Source organism: Heloderma suspectum, chromosome 2, assembly GCF_057233095.1.
Source record: "Heloderma suspectum isolate Gila_16-S chromosome 2, 16-S_ref, whole genome shotgun sequence".
In the NCBI taxonomy this organism is placed as follows: Eukaryota; Metazoa; Chordata; class Lepidosauria; order Squamata; family Helodermatidae; genus Heloderma; species Heloderma suspectum.
This window is the reverse complement of record NC_139459.1, coordinates 348,492,174-348,512,241: the sequence shown is the minus strand read 5'-3', so window position 1 is coordinate 348,512,241 and position 20,068 is coordinate 348,492,174. Positions and strand designations below refer to the sequence as shown.

Sequence of the window (20,068 nt, the reverse complement as noted above, 5' to 3'; positions counted from 1 at the left end):
CACATGCCAGTAAGGTGATGCTCAAAATCCTACAAGCTAGGCTTCACAGTATGTGAACCCAGAACTACCGGAAGTACAAGCTGGGTTTCGAAGAGGCAGAGAACTAGAGATCCAATCGCCAATGTTTGCTGGATCATGGAGAAAGCAAGAGAATTCCAGAAAAGCGTCTATGTCTGCTTCATTGACTACGCTAAAGCCTTGGATTGCGTGGATCACAACAAACTGTGGCAAATTCTGAAAGAGATGGGAGTACCAGACCACCTTACTTGTCTCCTGAGAAACCTGTATGAGGGTCAAGAAGCAACTGTAAGAACCAGACATGGAAGAACCGATTGGTTCAAAATTAGGAAAGGAGTACGACAAGGCTGCATATTGTCGCCCTGCTTATTTAACTTATATGCAGAGTACATCATGAGAAATGCCAGGTTGGATGAATCACAGGTCGGAATTAAGATTACCAGGAGAATTATCAACAACCTCCGATACGCAGACGATCCCACCCTAATGGCAGAAAGCGAAGAAGATCTAAAGAGCCTCTTGTTGAGGGTGAAAGAGGAGAGTGCAAAAGCTGGTCTGAAACTCAACATTCAAAAAACTAAGATCATGGCATCTGGCCCCATCACTACCTGGCATATAGAAGGGGAAGAAATGGAGGCAGTGACAGATTTTATTTTCTTGGGCTCCAAGATCACTGCAGACGGTGACTGTAGCCATGAAATTAAAAGATTTTTAATTTAAAGCTCCTTGGGAGGAAAGCTATGGCAAACCTAGACAGCATAGTAAGAAGCAGAGACATCACCTTGCCAACAAAGATCCGTATAATCAAAGCTATGGTTTACCAGTAGCAACTTATGGCTGTGAGAGCTGGACTGTAAGGAAGGCTGAGCGCCGAAGAATTGATGCCTTTGAACTGTGGTGCTGGAGAAGACTCTTACGAGTCCCCTGGACTGCAAGGAGGTCAAATCAGTCCATCCTAAAGGAAATCAACCCTGACTGCTCATTGGAAGGACAGATACTGAAGTGAAGCTCAAATATTTTGGCCACCTAATGCGAAGAGAAAACTCTCTGGAAAAGACCCTGATGCTGGGAAAGACTGAAGGCAAAAGGAGAAGGGGACGGCAGAGGATGAGATGGCTAGATAGCATCACCGATGCAATGAATATGGACTTGAGCACGCTCCGGGAGAGAGCGCAGGACAGGAAGGCCTGGCGTGCTATGGTCCATGGGGTCACGAAGAGTCGGACACGACTGAACAACAACAATCTGCAAGAACGAAAAATATGGGGACGCTGGAAGCTCATGGGGCCAGCCGTGCACTGGAAAGGAACAGGAGGACTACAGTTCCCAGCAGCAGGCTTGAATGCTCCCATGTTTGATCGGCTAAGATGGGATGCCGAGGAGCGGCGTGATTGGCTGAGCTGGAAAAATGGGTGGGGAGAACGCATGACCACGCGGGGGGGGGGGGGAGGTGTTGAGTTTCTTGCAAAAGCAAGAAACTTTCGGAGGTGTCTTTGAATCCCTGCGTTCAAATGCAGGTAAGGAGGGGAGGAAGTGCAGATCCGGGAGGAGGTGGGGAGCGGGGTTTTTTAATACGTTTCCCAAAACTTGGACAAGCGCGGGGTGTGTGTTTCTTTCCTTTGTTTGCTTGAGCCCCCCCCTTTTTAAAATAGATCAGGGGGAGAAATGACTGCAATTTCGACCCCCCCTGCGGATTTGGGATGGGGTAGGGAGAGAGAGGAAAAAGAACAGAAAAGCCGGAAGAAAGACCCAGTTGTGTCTTCTTAAAATGGCGGAGGCAGAAAAATAATAAAATAAAAATAAAAGCCCGATCTATGTATTAATGGAAAGAGCCTCCTTGGACAGGGGTGGGCAGAAAGTAGATCGCCAGATGTTTTGGACCTCAACTCCGGGAAGCCTCTGCCAGCATGGCCGGTGATCAGGAATGCTGGGAGTTGAAGTCCCAAATACTTGCCCACCCCTGCTCTAGAAGACCCTTCCGCCAACCTGGTGGCCTGCAGATGTTTTGGACTACAATTCCTAGCATTGCTGACCAGTGGCTATGCTGGCTGTGGCTGATGGAGTTGGAGCCCAAAACATCTGGAGGGCACCTGGTTGGGGAAGGCTGCTCTAGCAACGTACAGAGAGCCCTGCTGGATCAGACCAAGGGCCCATCTAGTCCAGTGTCCTGTTCCCACAGTGGAATAGCCACCCTCCTGCTTGTGATCCAACTGGTATACAGAGGCAAGGGTGCCTTGGATTCCTGCACTGAGGAGGGGGTTGGACTCAATGGTCTTATAGGCCCCTTTCAGCCCTACTATTCTGTGATTCTATGATTCTGTGCCTCCAGTACTGGAGGTAACTTATAGCCATCATGATTAGTAGCTATTGTTGTTGTTGTTATTGTCACAAAGCTAATGAAGGCTCTGGGAACATACAAAGAGCCCTGCTAGATCAGACCAAAGTCCCATCTAGTCCAGCGTCCTGTTTCCACAGTGGCCAACCGATGGCCCAATGGGACACTCACAAGCAGGGCATGACAGCAAGAGTGCCCTCCTTCGGCTACTTTTGTGCCATATGTGAACTGAAGAATGAATGGCCCCTCACATTGGATGGATAAAACACCAGCGCATCCTGGTAGAAGCAACGCTGCACATTCAGAAAACCTCAGAAGAACCTCTCCCTCTCCCCATAGTTTTCCTCCTCCTCCTCCTCTTCTAAAGTGAACGCAGCAGGGTCGGGATGGTTGTGCACCTGCCAAAGTGCCCCCAGCTGTGTCCCCCCCATCAGGACTCCCCTGGGCCTTCTGCTTGCCCACCTGCTCTACCCCTCTGGCCCAACGCAGGCAACAAAGAAAGGGTGGTGGAAAGGGCAAAAAGAAGCGGCAGCTGTCACCCCCTGCTTGCTTGCTGGCTCTTGTTGTCTGGCAAGATATCGGAGCGGGCGGGTAGCAAACAGGAGAGGGAGGGGGAGGGGGAGCTGGTGTCCATGAAGGTGGGGAGGACGGGTCCCAGTGAAGGGGGGGCCCTCTGAAGATGTCTTGCCCAGGGCCTCCCAAATCTAGGGCTCCTTGCATCCATTTTGCAGCACTGGAAAAGTGTATATTCATTGAAGTTTCTTGACCTTTCCTTCGGTTTCTAAAAGTAACGGAATAGTAAAATACAGTTCTGTGGTATTTTTCAAACCATGTTACTGTTGATATGCTTAACCATATAATGTAATTGTTTATAATTCTCTGCATATTTAGATACCGTGCTGTACCAACAAATTCTGTTTCCGGTAATCTCAGTTTGGATCTTGGTCTTTGTGCCACAGTAGTACTACGAGGCACTGGATCACTTCTTACCATACAGTCTGTCAGCACGGCTGGATGTTGTTAGTGTTTTTGCAGTACAACATGGGAAGCAGCCTTACACTGAGTCAGAGCATTGGTCCAGCCAGCCCAGTATTGTCTGCACCAGGGCCACCAGATGCTTTGGCCCACAGTTCCCATGATCCCTCATTATTGGGTATGTTGGCTAGGTCTGATGAGGGTTGTAGGCCATAAGATCTGGTGAGCCATAAGTTGCCTACCCCTTGGCTCATTCACACTGAGCTTTTATCCTGCGATTGAGATTGCTCCTTCACGGAAGCTTGTGGACTCTTTACATGACGCCGTGATCATCCTGCACTAAATGCCCCTTGTTCCGTTTTTAAATAGATCGCAGATAATGAGCTGCCAAATTACCCTGTTGTGTTCCGCTTCAGTTTCCTCTGTGAAAAGAGCAGAAGTGGTAAAAAGAGAAGCGAGATCAATGAAAGAGAATGGAAGGCTCAGATACAGGGAGAAGGAGGGGGAAGGGGGTGGGAGGAAAGGAAGCACGTGAAAAAGGGAGTCATGATCCCACATTTAATACGGAAACAGAAAGCCCCGTTTTAAATGCAGGATTTTAGGCTGGTGTAGAGATGCCCCTTGTCTACACTGACTGGCTAAGGCTCTTCAGGGTGCCAGACAGGAGTCTCTCAGCCAGGGATTGAACATGGGACCTTCTGCTCTACCAAATCATGAATCACCCTGTAGATCCAATTTTTATCTCCCTTCCCTCCACTTTCTAGGACTCCCTTGAATTGAAACAGGAGTTTGTGTCTGGGTGTTAAAGTCTCTGAACAGGAAGCAGCCCTTGGGGTCCTTACACTCTTTAATAATTGAAATCTGTTTTTAGCAACTTAGGGTGCATGTTTAGACAGAGAAAAGGCCTACAACTCCCAGCATGCCCCAGCCAGCATGGCTGGCTGGGGCATGCTGGGAGTTGTAGGCCTTTGCTCTGCCTAAACATGCATAGGATTGTGCCCTTAGTCTTGTATATCTTGATATGGTTTTGGTAAAACTAGAGTCTTCAGTTATGCTCTTCCAGATGGCATATCTATCTGAATGGGGAGCTCAGAGGTAGAGCAGGTGTTTTGCAGGCCGAAGGTCCCAGCTTCAATCCCAAGCATCTCCATTTGAGAGCAGCTGTGGAAGTCCAGCTGGAAAGGGCCTCGGTGGTCCGACTCAGCAGAAGACAACAGGAATATTTGAGGCACTTTTGGATCTTGCCCCTTCTTTCCCTCTGATCATGAAGGGTGCTCAGGAAGATGAGAAACAGCTGCTCTGTTTGGGGGACAGAATGTGATATTGAAGATGGGTGTTCCTGAAACATTCGTTCCCCCTTTGCTTTGCCTTCTTTGCCCATAGAGCAGGGGTGTTGAACCTCTTTCAGCCCAAGGGCCATGTTCAGTTTTGGAGAAGCTCTCAGGGGCTACTTTCTAGTGAGGGGCCAAAGGCCAAAGCGGTGGAGGCAAAAATACAAAAAATGCCAGCATACTGTCGCGTAGAGCTCTTACTCTTATTTCCAGTAACCCTTCAGACAGGAGGGTGCTGTTGTGTGCGTGCCCTGCTTGGGGGTTCCTGGTCAACAGCTGGTGGGCCGCTGTGTGAACAGAATGCTGGACAAGATGGGCCCTTGGCCTGATCCAGCAGGGCTCTTTTTAGATTCTTATGTTATTAACTAAGCCTTAAGAATGCCTTAAGAGAGAATGCCTTCAGAGAGGCATTTCAACCTTTTGGGATGGGGAAAAACTGCACAAAAGCTGGAAAACCACCAAACAGTGGTTGGGGGAAAGGGGGTGGGGTCAGGGGAAGAGGAAGGGGGCGTGGCCATCTGGGGAATGCTGGAGGGCTGGATTGGGCCCCCAGGCCTGAGGTTCCCTACCACTACCCTAGAGAGTACATCCGGGTAGGAGGTGCCAAGCCAGGGAAGAGATCTTCTGGAAGCTGATGGTGAAGGACAGAGATGGAGATGGGGAGAAAGAAGAACTTTCAGAAAGAAGAACAAGAAGAGTGAAGCCAGGGATCACAAAGCTTGCTTGCTTGCTTGCTTTCTCTATCTCTCTCTCTTTCCTCCTACTGAATGTAAAAAGACCTCTCCTGGATCAGAACAAAAGGTCCATCTAGTCTCTGTTGACCTGGGTTCCTTCCAGGTGTCTGCTTTTTATTCCATGTCTGTGACTTCAAAAGGATGTTGAGAGTTGAGGAGACTGAAGTGGGGTCTCTCTGTTCTTGCAGATGTTGGTGACCTTTGAAGATGTGGCCGTGTACTTCATGGGGAGCCAGGGGGCTCTGCTGGATCCAGATCAGAGGGCCTTGTACAGGGAGGTCATGCTGGAGAATTATGGGATTGTGGCCTCGTTGGGTAAGGGCTTTGAATCCTCATTCAGTAAGAGCTGTAAGTCCTGGTGTTCCCCTGTCTGTAGTTGGATAAGTACATAAGAAGAGCCCTGCTGGATCAGACCAAAGGTCCATCTAATCCAGGATTCTGTTCACATGGTGGCTGGCCAGCTGCCCACGGGAAACCCATAAGCAGGACATGAGGGCAACAGCACCCTCCTGCCCATATGGTTTTGAAATGACTTTGTTGGTTAAAGTCTTGATTGCTTCTTCTCGTCCTAACCCAACAGATCGGGGCCAGTTGCATGAAATGCTGACCTCCTTTCTCCTCACAGTAACATTCTCTGGCATGCTAGGCTGAGGGAAGACTTGGACGTTACAGAGCCATTATGTTTCACATTCACTTATAAAGTGGATAGTTGAGGGGAGTAACGGAGAAAGAATTCCCCCCCCTCTGCCCTCTCAGCACCTTAGCTCCCTGCAGCCAGTTGCTCCCAGTACTTTTCTTCCTTCCTGGCTCTGATGTTCGGAGTGAGCCAGAATGGAAGGAAATCCGAAGGGCCAAGTATTAGTGGCCGGGAGGAGCCACAGCAAAAGTCAGCAGGGCCAAAGCAAAAAGTGGGCAAAGCCATCATCCCCTGTCATGCATACACAAACACAGACATTGGGAGATTTCAGGTTTTTTAGAGGTCACAGGATGAGTGATTCTGTCCTCTTTTCTCCTGAGCAGGCTTTCCAGTCACCAAGCCTGAGCTCATCTCTCAGCTGGAACGAGGGGAGGAGCTGTGGGCGCTGGATTCTCCAGACTTGGATGGAACGGAGAACTCCAACACGTACTCAGGTGAGGGGTCCAGCAGAGGCAGTTGACCAAAGCCTCTTGGCGTAATTCCCTGGAACTCTGATCCCTCCCCTTTCAAATGCTGGCATTCCTTCTCATGCTTCAGTCGCTTCCTTCAGAAGGCGGGACAAAGAGTTGCCCTGCAGGTTTCACAGTTCATAGCCACTGTCGGGTCTGTCTGTCCCCACACCCCGCTGCCGCCAAATTCTCCTGCAAATCGTGCACCCCAAGCCCGCCACTCAGGTGATCGGCACACTGTGTGGATCACACTTTTCTTGGGGAAGATGGTGCGCAAGAATGACTCTTCATGCGCAGCCTCCTCCCCATGTATATCGCATTCCCTCCAGCCCAGTAAACTGCTGAGTGGCCTGCTGGAGTGATGTAAGGGATGAGCCCCACGAGATATCTGACAACTCTGATTCTGAATCAGAGTTGGAACAGCTCGATGAGATCCCAGGGGAGGAACTTTCCCAAGAGCCCCAAGGCACTGGGCGAGATGCTTCCCAAAGCTTTGACAAACAGATGGCCCAGGCTGAGTTGCTATCTCCCCCCTCCACCATGAGAACTCAAGTTTTGGAGAAGGAGGAAGAGGAGTGTGACTTGAGAGACAGTAGAGTGTTCACGAGCAAACTGTTGGCAACTTCACTGCAACTCTGGAACTCTGGATTGTCTCCCTTAATAGAGATCTCAGATTAGTCATCCAGAGTCTGGGGCAGCCTGAGAGCTTCCTTGAATCTGCATTGTAGAAAGGCTAGTCTTTAGCAAAATAAAGCCATAGTAGTTTGAAGCTTTGAGTCTCCGTGGTGTTTCAGGCTCCCTGCAGCCAACAGTCAGCTGGGGAGGACGGCACAGTAGAGGGGAGGCTAAATTCACCCTTCCCCGTGCGCCAGTCCTCCCTGCAGTGGAGGCTGGTGGCTCGTAAGTCAGCGGGGCAGAGCATCCACTGTGGTTTCAGTCAGAGCCAATCAGATTGCTAAAGGACCTATCCAAGCTGCTGAGCCCATTTTGGGGGTAGGGTTCAGCACCATGGATAGCTCCTTCAGTGTTCTGGCTGGTTCTGACAGACCCCAGAGTGGATGCACTGCCCCACGGACATACGAGCCACCCGTCTCCACTGGATGTGTGTGACTGTGTGTGAGTGAGCGGGCTCGGTGCGGGGGGGAGCAAGAGGGACACCAGCCCTGGCCCCCTTTCATATTCAGCCACACCCACCAACATGTGTCTCCCAGCCTGCTACTGGTAGTGGCAAGTGATGCTTGGGTTCAAAAAACTAGCTCAGCCCTGAGCTAATGGGATAAAAGGAGAGAGGGGGAAGAGATGAAGGTCTGCTTCTTGTTTCAATATTTCCACAGTCTGAGTGGCTGGATTTCCCCCTTCAACCTGCTTTCTGGGTTTCCTTCTTTCCCATCCTCCAACTTCAATCTTGTTTTTTTTTTGTCCTTTATGCCCACAGGCAAGTGTAGGAAACAGCACTCAAGCACCACCTGTGTGGGAAATTTTACTCAGAAATCAAGTCTTGCCAAACCTGTAGGAGTCCACACCAGGGAGAAACCATATAAATGCTTAAAGCGTGGGACATATTTTGTTGATCCATCAACCTTTCCAAAACAGCAGAGAGTTCACATAGAAAAGAAACCCCACAAATGTTTGAGGTGTCAGAAATGTTTTGATCGGCGTTCCAACCTTTTGAGGCATCAGAGAATCCACACAGGGGAAAAACCCTATCCATGCTTGGAATGTGGGAAGTGTTTTGCTCGGAAATGGATACTCATGAGCCACTGGAGAACACACACAGGGGAGAAACCATATAAATGCTTGAAATGTGGGAAGCATTTTACTCGGCGTTGGGTCCTCATGAGCCACCAGAGAACCCACACCGAAGAGAAACCATATACATGCGTGGTGTGTGGTAAGTATTTTTCTCTGGAATCCTCTCTCGTGTTTCACCAGAGAGTCCACACAGGGGAGAAACCGTATAGATGCTTTGAGTGTGAGAAGTGCTTTACTCTGAAATCAAGTCTCAGGAGGCACCAGAGAATGCACACAGGAGAGAAACCCTATAAATGCTTGGAATGTGAGAAGTGTTATGCTGATCCGTCTGCCTTTGCAAAACACCAGAGAGTTCACATAGGAGATAAATGCTTAGAGTGTGGGAAGCATTTTGCTAATCCCTCCACCTTTGCAAAACACCAGAGAGTCCACACAGAAAAGAAACCTTATAAATGTTTGGAGTGTGGGAAGTGTTTTTCTCTCAAATCAAGTCTCAAAAGGCACCAGAAAGTCCATACAGGAGAATAACTCTACAAATGCTTGGAGTGTGGGAAGTGTTTTTCTCTGAAATCCCATCTCATGAGCCACCAGAAAGTCCACACAGGAGACAAACCCTTTAAATGCACAGAGTGCTGGAAATGTTTTACCCGGAAATCACAACTCACGGTCCACCAGAGAGTCCACACAGGAGAGAAATCCTATAAGTGCTTGGAGTGTGGGAAGTGTTTTGCTAGTCCCTCAGCATTTACAAAACACCGGAGAGTCCACACAGGGGAGAAACCGTATAAATGCTTGGAGTGTGGGAAGTGTTTTGCTGATCCATCAGCTTTTACAGGACACCAGAGAATCCACACAGGAGAGAAACCGTATAAATGCTTGGAGTGTGGGAAGTGTTTTGGTGCTCCATCAACCTTTGCAAAACACCAGAGATTGCACACAGGAGAGAAGTCCCACAGATGTTTGAAATGCGATAAATGTTTTGTTCAACGTACCTGCCTTCTGAGGCATCAGAGAACCCACACAGGGGAGAAACCATATAAATGCTTGGAGTGTATGAAGTGCTTTTCTCTGAAATCAAATCTCATGACCCACCAGAGAGTCCACACAGGAGAGAAGCCATATAAATGCTTGGAATGTGCAAGGTGCTTTTCTCTAAAATTGGCTCTTCTCAGGCACCAGGAAGCCCATGTGGATGAGAAATCATACGAATATCCGGGGCCTTTCCCCATACACTAGGAGACAAAGCATAGTGGGACATCAAAGAATGTGCAGGTGAGAGATTCTTTTTATCTCTTAATTCGAAACACTTCAGTTGCCAGAAAAATGTATTTACTCACTGGTGAGTCCACCTAGACCCCAAGCCACAACAGTGGTGGGTGATGGGAATGGACCAATTATAGGCATGCATCAAGATGGGGTGCTATGAAATGTTCCTTCTCTCTGTTATTACATCCTAGGACTGGTCTCTCTGATTAATTTATCCCTGGGTGCTCCCTAAACAACCATAGCAGGTGGTTGACCTTGAGGTTGGTAAGAGAAGATCCCTTGTAGACCAGTTTAAAGGGACAGGAACCCAAAGGTGGTTCAGGCAACGAAGGAGGAATTGCTGTACACCATCTAACCTCCTTGATATACAATGGTCTTCTGCTATGGTCTCACTGTAGCAGAATATGCATTGTACTGTGTGGAACTGATAGGACTGTATTGTATTTTCTAGATGTGAATAGTTCCATGTGTGTTGTGAGATAACTATGAGTAATGGAATGCATTCTTGGAATTGAAGGAAGGCTGCTACAAGTGGGTCGGTCAGGTACTGGAAACAGCCAGCTGCTTAGTGTAGCAGGGATACCTTCATCTCAATGTTACAGGTGTCAGTGGCAGGCCTGGTTACATTGAGAGCAATGGGAATGATGGTAAGACCAGGTCTGAAACTGAGGTTGAAGTCATCAACTTAGAATAATAGAATACTAGGGTCGGAAGGGGCCTACAAGACCATCGAGTCCAACCCCCTGCTCAGTGCAGGAATCCAAGTCAGAGCATCCCTGACAGATGGCTGTCCAGCCTTGTCTTGAATGCCTCCAGTGTGGGAGAGCCCACCACCTCCCTAGGTAAGTGGTTGCATTGTCGTATTGCTCTAACAGTCAGGAAGTTTCTCCTGATGTTCAGCCGGAATCTGGCTTCCTGTCACTTGAGCCCATTATTCCGTGTCCTGCATTCTGGGATGATGGAGAAGGGATCCTGGCCTTCCTCTCTGTGACAACTTTTCAAGTACTTGAAGAGCGCTATCATATCTTCCCTCAGTCTTCTCTTCTCAAGGCCAGTTCTTTGGGCATGGGGTGATAAAGGACCAGGGCTTGATTTGTTTGGGAGAGAGATCCTGGGAGAACGAGAAACCCACCTTACCTGCTTAGGGTGGCTTTGCCCACCATGCCTTCCATTTAGGTAAATATGAAACGTTGATATTGACTGTTAGATTGAGAGAAACCTAGGTTTTACCATGTTGAAAATATGCTTGCTATTGTTTCCATTATACTTTTAGTAATTATAACTTGTGTGTATTTAGGGATGTTTGTAATCTGCCTCATCTTAGCTAAAGCTTGTCATTCTCTTAGAGTGCAATCCCATGCAGGTTTAGACAGAAAAAAGTCCCACAGCTCTCAGCATGCCCCAGCCAGCATGGCTGGCTGGGGAATGCCGGGAGCTATAGGACTTTTTTCTGTCTAAACCTGCATGGGATTGCGCCCTTAGACTGTTTTTGGCAATAAATATATATTATTTAATGCTATATTTGTGTTGTCTGGCTTGAGAGAGGTTTCAGGAACCACTACCCATACATTAATTCTTGAAGCCCAAAACACTCGGTAGAGGTCTGCATGTCTGTCACTGAGTGGGGTCTGTCCTTAAAGCCGTTGTATTCTCTCTTGATCTGGTGAATCTCAGATAGACCTGTTCAAGTTTGGGAAACGGGCTAGTGGGATGGAACAAGAAGAAGTTACTCGTCTCACTACCACAGAAGCCTTCAAATATTTCTACGTGATTCCACCCCCACCCCTTACGGTCTGATGAAGGGCAGTCTAGAATTTGAATCCTCATTCTGTGTAATATGGAGATCAGCTCTTAATTGCTAATTCCCTTTCTCTTTTTCATCTCCACTTGTTATGCCACAGATGCATGCTCCTGCACACCCTAGGGAAGAACTGAGCTTGACAAGACCACGAAAAAGCCATTCAGGAAAAGATGATCACATGACTGGTGTCCACATGAGGAAACAGAGGCTTTGTCTCGAAGGGGACCCTCGACCATAAAGAAAGAATTTCTGCAAAGGGAGGTCCTTGTGAATGCTTGAGGCATGGCTGAGAAAGGCGAGTGGGACTCGGTTCGTGCAAGAGAGCTTTACTCGCTCCTCCTCCCTACCTCAGCCCCGCAAAGCATCTCCCTCAGGATTGAGGGATCCTCTGAAATGGGATGGGATGAGGCACTGGAGATTATGCTGCAGCAGGACTGGAGAATTGCCAGAATGTGGGAGACTGCTTCGAAGGAATTGAATTCCCTTTCCATTGGAGTAAGAGACCTTTGGATCTAGGTCAATGTTAGCAGAAGCCTTTGGGTGGGCCCTGTTATATGTCCCATCACCAAATGAGGCTCGGTTGGTAAGAACATGAGACGGGGCCTTTTCTGTGGCTGCACCCTGGCTGTGGAATTCTCTCTCAAAGGAGGTGAGACTAACCCCATGCCAGATGACATTTAGGCAGTGAAAACATTCTTATTCTGCTTTTCATGATTTAAAAATATTTGATGAAAGGTTTTAATTCTGCTCCATTTGATTTAAAGGCTCTAGTTTCATTTTTTCTTATGATATTTTGTTTGGTTTTTGTTCTTTTATGTCAACTGGTCTGGGGAGTCTTGCTAGCGGTATAAAAATGCACATATGTATTTATATCTGTCTCTGTATATCATTACGATGCTCTGTGGTTCATCTTCCAACATAAACAGCAGTACAGTGACACCTGCCGGGAGAAGAAACCCAACATCTCTTACCACATCAGTGGGTTTTGCATGACCCCCTGAAGTGCCGAAAGAATTTTGTGGCAGGGGCCAGCTTTTCCTGCAGCCGCTTTTCCTCACCTGGGACATCCGCATGTTCGATGGATGTAGCAACCAACTCTGCACGCGTGTAGAACTGCTGCTGACATCAGTCAAACGGGCAGACTTTGGGAGCGTGGGGTTGGCGCACAGCTGCTGTGAGGGTGAGGTGGCTCTCTCCACAGGTTGTCTCAAGGTGTGGAGGAGGTTGTGTGAACCCCCCCTATCAATTCCTGCAATAAAAATGTGTGTCCTTCAAGTTGCTGCACCGGGGAGCAGGGAATGGAACGAAGCACAGTCTTCCGAAATTCTGCAGCATGAATAGTTTACGCAGTTGCCATGGGAAAGCATACGAGAGGGCCCCTGCGCTAGGCAACTGCAAAGAGGAGCGGATCCTCCACATTGTCTCACTCACTCGGCTTCAGTTCCCAGTGGTCCAAGACATACATAGAATAAAGGGAGGGAAACAAACTTCTGTGGTCCTCCATGCTACGTAAGATAATCCCTTGGCCCGAGAAGGAATCGTAATAACGGTGCTGCTCTAAGTGAGTAAGGCACTCTGCCAGTGAAATAGGTTTCTGAATGTGCTGATAATCTTCCTTTTGGAAAGGGGAAGCCAAATGGGCATATACAGTAGGATAACAAGCGAAGCTCTTCCTAAATGGCTGTCGGGGCTGGTAGTGTTCCTTTTTTCTTTACAAAGTGCTTAGGGTGGTGTATATACCGCCCCCCCTTTTCACAATAAGCCAATTTGGACTCGTGGGCCCATTTGGGAATTTGAGAAACTGCAGCAGGCACCACCACAAAATGCCTAATCCGTGGATTGCTGCTTTATCAGCTATGGATCTTAGGCTGCATCTTATTCAGCAAAAAATGTTTCACATTTATTGGACACTGCAATGTCTCTTTAATAAGGGATTGTCTAATTTGGCTAATTGCTATCGATACAATACAGCAAATGGTATTTTAAACCTATGGTTTGGCGATGTCTAGTAGTTGCTTCTTTTGGGGGTGAGGTTTTTACATGGATAAATTTTGTACTGGAAAAGTCTTTAATATTCACTGACGTACACACTCATTTATGTACCTGCTTCATGGAAATTAACAAATGATCAGCGTAAATGGACTCTCTGGGGCCTTTTGATAGCTAAAAGACCGATATTACAACACCGGAAGCGAAACGCTCACGTCCTATAATGTAACAAATTGTGGACCTCACAACAGGAGTCCCCAACCCCCGGGCCACAGACCGGTCCCGGTCCGTGGCCTGTTAGGAACAGGGCTGCAGTAGGGGTGTGCGAAACCCCTTTACCTTGGGTCCACGGGGGGAGGGGGAGGCGATCTGTCCCCCCCCCGGAATCCTCGCCGTCTGAATAATGAATCTTTACGTAGCCTATTACTGCGAAGAACAGGGATGCAAATGGCGTCCGCATAGCGGACACCATTTGAGTCCCAGCGGCCGGAAGTCCGCCAGCAACACCCCCCCCCCCCCCCCAGTTCATGGAAAAATTGTCTTCCAAGAGACCGGTCACTGGTGCAAAAAAGGGTGGGGACCGCTGCCTTACAACACTTTAAATATTTGAACAGGTGGAATATAGACACCACCTTCAAACGGATACTTATTTGGATATTTTGTCCGCTTTGGTTGAAGCCTCGGTATAACTGGTAGAACACAGTATGCATTTCATACAAATCCACGTACGTATTTTTTTTAAAATGGGGGAAAATTGGGGTGGTCACAGTCGCCATGTGGGGAGCGCCCTCGCAGGCACCAGTGGTGTCGGTCTAGGTTCTTTTTCTCGAACACCAAGATGCAGCAACTGGAGCAGCGTACAGAAGAATGACCGGGGTGGTGGTGGGGGAGCCAGGTGTAAAATGGTTCTTGAAGGGGTGGTGCCGCTTGGCCGTGTTCACACATTACACTGAACACGCATTCATGCTGTATGTATGTACAGATGGTTGTGAAAGTCTAGTTCTAGTCGTCTTCTGAAGAATAACTGGATACGTGTACAGATCAGCAGTCTATGTACACTGTATGTAGTTTGTATACATGTTGAATGTTACATGGGTATATCATGCGGAGTGTACGAGTGTAGAGTTCAACTATCTGTGTATTCATGCACAGATTGTACATGCATTGAATGTAACATGGAAACGCCCCATGCGATGCCCTGCAGATGTGTGCAGATCTGTCCCTGACTTACTATGGATCAGGGATTTTGATACAAAACTCCAAAACCGGCCAGCAGAGCTCCACAAAAGCTTGGTTAAAGGCAACCAATTAATATTCACATATGAAATACGCCACGGTAGGTTGTTAGATTGTGCAATCCAGCCCAATGAGTAGACCTGGTTTCTTGGCACCGTCTTTCCACCTGCAGCTGAAGCCTTCAGTTCTTTCCCTAGCTCCTTTCATCCCTGTAACAGCTCTTTGGCCAGCAGCCATTACGGGGGTGAAGGGAATGGTTAATACTGCGGGTGGGTAAGGGACCTGCTCAGCTCGCAGTCCATTTCTAGGCTCTGCTCTGCAGGCAATGCGCAATGGATTGAGGTACCTTCACAACAGGGTTCTTTATTATGACAGTTCATGGGACAATGCTAACTTCTGAGGAGCTGCATGGCACACGGTCTCATCACCAAGGCCAGTAGTAAAAGAGATGGTGAGAAGCTCCGCTTGGGCCTCCTGCAAGAGCTAAAAATGGAAGGTTCTCTTAAAGCTGTGTACACACAAACCCCTTTAGCCCTTAATTGCACTGCTGCTACAATCAAGTTTGGAGCCCCATCTGTATTTCCCTAAACACCAACAAGCACACAGGAGACTGGACAGCAAAACTGGGCTACACCGCAGAGTTGCCTCACACTACCACCACCCCCAAATGGGACTCACAATAGTGGGCTGCGTCTGGAGGGCACGAGTTGGGGAAGCCTGCCGTAGAGAGCATTCACCCCTTTCCAAGATGAGGGAAACCATTCCAGTGATTTTAAAGGAGCCCTGAGAGCACCAGAAAACAGGCCCACCATTGCTGGTAATCTGGGGACTGAGCAGTGACAAGGCCTGGGCACCAGGCCTACCAGGACAGGCAGGCGTGGCCCCCGAGAACTGTGTGCGCCAGCTCTCCCCCGCTGTTGTTTCCCAATGGGTGGCTTCGCCCGATCACGGAGGGAGAATGAGCCACGGTGGCTTATTTTCCCTCCTCGCACAAGCCACCTAATTAGCACAATTGCCCTCGCCGGGCGTGGTTGTCATGATGTCTGAGCCCGGCAAGGGATGGTGGCTCAGGTGGTTTACAAACCACCCTGAAAATCTAGAACAAGCCACGGGATCAGGGTGGTTTATAAACCACTCCAGCCACTCGCCCTCAGCTGGTTTGGATGTCTTGATAACCTACGACTGGAGGGTAATTCTGCTAATTAGGTGGCTCACGACTGGCATCTGCAGGGAGGGAAAATAAGCCGCCATGGCTTATTTTCTCTCCGTGACTGTGCCAACCCCGTCAATGAGTAACCCACACTTACTCAGCCACAACCCTGCCTCTTGCAATATGGGTATAAGAATGAACTTTATCTGCACATAGCATCAGAAAAGAAATTATTAACCAGACCTGCATTCACCTAGCAGAGCTAGCCAGCTTATTTATTACATTTATATACTGCCAAATCCCCTTCATGGATCACTGCCTTGTTGTGGCGAAGGGGCTTGCGTAATTCAGTGAAGCCATAAGCTATGCCGTGCAGGGCCACCCAAGACGGACAGGTCATGGCAGAGAGTTCTGACAAAATGTGGTCCACTGGAGAAGGAAATGGCAACCCACTCCAGTATTCTTGCCAAGAAAACCCCATGGAACGTATCACAAGGCTAAAAGATATGACGCCAGAAGATGAGCCCCTCAGGTCGGAAGGTGTCCAATATACTACTGGGGAAGAGCAGAGGGTATTTCCAAGTAGCGCCAGAAAGAGTGAAGCGGCTGGGCCAAAGCCGAAAGGACACTCAGCTGTAGATGTGTCTGGTGGTGAAAAGAAAATCTGATGCTGTAAAGAACAATATTGTTTAGGAACCTGGAATGTCAGATCAATGAATCAAGGTAAGCTGGAGGTGGTCAAACATGAGATGGCAAGATTGAACATCGACATCTTGGGAATCAGCGAACTAAAATGGACAAGCATGGGTGAATTTAATTCAGGTGACCGTCATATCTACTACTGCGGGCAAGAATCCCTTAGAAGAAATGGAGTAGCACTCATACTCAATAAAAGGGCAGGAAAAGCAGTACTGGGGTACAATCTTAAAAACGATAGAATGATCTCAGTACGAATCCAAGGCAAACCATTCAACATCACAGTAATTCAAGACTATGCCCCAACCACTGATGCCGAAGAAGCTGAGGTTGATCGGTTCTATGAAGACCTACAACACCTTCTAGAACAAACACCAAAAAAAGATGTCCTCTTCATCATAGGGGATTGGAATGCTAAAGTAGGAAGTCAAGAAATCCCCGGGATAACAGGCAAGCACGGCCTTGGTGTACAAAATGGAGCAGGACAAAGGTTAATAGAGTTTTGCCAAGAGAACACGCTGATCATAGCAAACACGCTTTTCCAACAGCACAAGAGGCGACTCTACACATGGACATCACCAGATGGTCAATATCGAAATCAGATTATGTCCTTTGCAGCCAAAGATGGAGAAGCTCTATACAGTCAGTAAAAACAAGACCTGGAGCTGACTGTGGCTCAGATCATGAGCTTCTTGTTGCAAAATTTCGGCTTAAATTGAAGAATGTAGGGAAAACCACTAAACCATTCAGGTATGACCTAAATCATATCCCTTATGAATATACAGTGGAGGTGAGGAATAGATTTAAGGGATTAGACCTGATAGACAGAGTCCTTGAGGAACTATGGACGGAGGTCCGTAACATGGTTCAGGAGGCAGCAACTCAATCCATCCCAAAGAAAAAGAAAAGCAAAGTGGCTGTCTGAGGAGGCTTTACAAGTCGCTGAGGAAAGAAGGGAAGCGAAAAGCAAGAGAGAAAGGGGAAGATATATCCAACTGAATGCAGAGTTCCAGAGAATAGCAAGGAGAGACAAGAAGGCCTTCTTAAATGAACAGTGCAAAGAAATCGAGGAAAACAAAATCGGAGATCTCAAGGGAACGTTTTGTGCAAAGACGGGCATGATAAAGGACAAAGAAGGCAGGGACCTAACAGAAGCAGATGAGATTCAGAAGAGGTGGAAAGAATACACAGAAGAATGATACAGGAAATATCTGAATGTCCCTGATAGCCATGAGAGTGCGGTCACTGAACTTGAGCCGGACATCCTAGAGAGTGAAGTCAAGTGGGCCTTAGGAAGCATTTGTAACAACAAAGCTAGCGGACAAGACAGTATTCCAGCTGAGCTATTTAAAATCCTAAAAGATGATGCCGTTAAAGTGCTGCACTCTATATGCCAACAAATTTGGAACACTCAACAGTGGCCACAAGACTGGAAGAGGTCAGTTTACATTCCAATTACTAAGAAGGGCAACGCCAAAGAGTGTTCAAACTACCGTACAATTGCGCTCATTTCACATGCCAGCAAGGTGATGCTCAAAATCCTACAAGCTAGGCTTCAGCGGTATGCGAACCCAGAACTACCAGAAGTACAAGCTGGGTTTCGAAGAGGCAGAGGAACTAGAGATCAAATCGCCAACATTCACTGGATCATGGAGAAAGCAAGAGAATTCCAGAAAAAGTCTATTTCTGCTTCATTGACTACGCTAAAGCCTTTGACTGCGTGCATCACAACAAACTGGCAAATTCTGAAAGAGATGGGGGTACCAGACCACCTTGCCTGTCTCCTGAGAAACCTGTATGAGGGTCAAGAAGCAACTGTAAGAACCAGACATGGAACAACCGATTGGTTCAAAATTGGGAAAGGAGTACAACAAGGCTGCATACTGTCGCCCTGCTTATTTAACTTATATGCACAGTACATCATGAGAAACGCCGGGTTGGATGAATCACAGGTCGGAATTAAGATTACCAGGAGAATTATCAACAACCTCCGATACACAGACGATACCACCCTAATGGCAGAAAGCGAAGAAGATCTAAAGAGCTTCTTGTTGAGGGTGAAAGAGGAGAGTGTAAAAGCTGGTTTGAAACTCAACATTAAAAAAACGAAGATCATGGCATCTGGCCCCATCACTTCCTGGCATATGGAAGGGGAAGAAATGGAAGCAGTGACAGATTTTATTTTCTTGGGCTCCAAGATCACCGCAGATGGTGACTGTAGCCATGAAATTAAAAGATGCTTGCTCCTTGGGAGGAAAGCTATGGCAAACCTAGACAGCATAGTAAGAAGCAGAGACATCACCTTGCCGACAAAGGTCCGTCTAATCAAAGCTATGGTTTTCCCAGTGGTAATCTATGGCTGTGAGAGCTGGACTATCAGGAAGGCTGAGCACCGAAGAATTGATGCTTTCAAACTGTGGTGCTGGAGAAGACTCTTATGAGTCCCCTGGACTGCAAGGAAGTCAAATCAGTCCATCCTAAAGGAAATCAACCCTGAGTGCTCATTGAAAGGACAGATACTGAAGTGAAGCTCAAATATTTTGGCCACCTCAGGCGAAGAGAAAACTCTCTGGAAATGCCCCTGATGCTGGGAAAGACTGAAGGCAAAAGGAGAAGGGGACGGCAGAGAATGAGATGGCTAGATAGCATCACTTATGCAATGAATATGGACTTGAGCACGCTCCGGGAGAGAGCGCAGGACAGGAAGGCCTGGCGTGCTATGGTCCATGGGGTCACGAAGAGTTGGACACGACTGAACAACAACAATACTGCCAAATAGCTGAAACTCCCTGGGGGGTTCTTCTTAACAAGCTTCTGTGTTGTCCAATGTGCACAAAACATCAATTTTTGTTGAATCAATCTCAATTTTAAATGTACAGAAATAGTACATATGAAAGTTAAGGAAAGTCTCCGTTGAATAGACTGTATGGAGCATTCGAATTCCTTATTCCATTTGTCTCTGACCCTCTGAACATCCATTTCAAAAGACTTTTATAGACAGTTATTGTAGGTTTAGTGTTCTGTGAGGAACAAATTAACTCCTCCAACAGTGCACAAGATGCTGAAGCACTCATGGGCCATGTACAGTCCAACAAATGCTGAAATAGAATGGACTGTCACTAGAACTAGATGGTAAATAATATCTAATCCACAATACTGAAAATGGTAAAAAGTCTTCAGCCAAATCTATTAACTGATCTAAAGCATGAATTCCTTTGCCAGCCCAACTCCTCCACATAAAAGGTTGTCTCTCTATTTTCAAAACCGGATTTTCACGCAAGTAGGGGCATTTCTAGGTTCTTAATAGAGCTGGGGCACAGGCCCATAACACAAACATAGAAACACACTCTAAGTATGTGTTGGAGGTATAGCTTTGAAAATGGAAACATTATTCACATATAGGGGAGTTGTAGTAAAATTAAGGCACAATCCTATTGGGATTCCCATCAGCCTCGAAATCCTATGCGGAGTGGAAGCAGTGCGGAGACAATTGTCGCCTCTGCACTCCTGTCACCCTGCATTTTTACTAGAAGGGTGATTTTACCCATCTAGCTATGGCTCTGTGGACCACGAGACAGGACTGGCAGGATTCTTCGTAAGCTGGCTGACCTGGTCGCCCACCCTTCCTGTCCACAGAAC

At 47.6% G+C, this 20,068-nt stretch overlaps 1 protein-coding gene across 1 annotated transcript; it reads left to right on the top strand.

Moving 5' to 3' along the window:
* Positions 1–1,215: 1,215 nt before the first annotated feature.
* Positions 1,216–13,348, top strand: LOC146355457 (uncharacterized). Its single transcript, XM_084840945.1, has 5 exons — positions 1,216–1,535; positions 5,582–5,708; positions 6,414–6,524; positions 7,975–9,563; positions 11,459–13,348. The coding sequence occupies exons 1-4, from the start codon at positions 1,530–1,532 to the stop codon at positions 8,817–8,819; spliced, it is 1,089 nt and encodes a 362-aa protein (XP_084697071.1). The 5' UTR covers positions 1,216–1,529; the 3' UTR covers positions 8,820–9,563; positions 11,459–13,348.
* Positions 13,349–20,068: the final 6,720 nt, after the last annotated feature.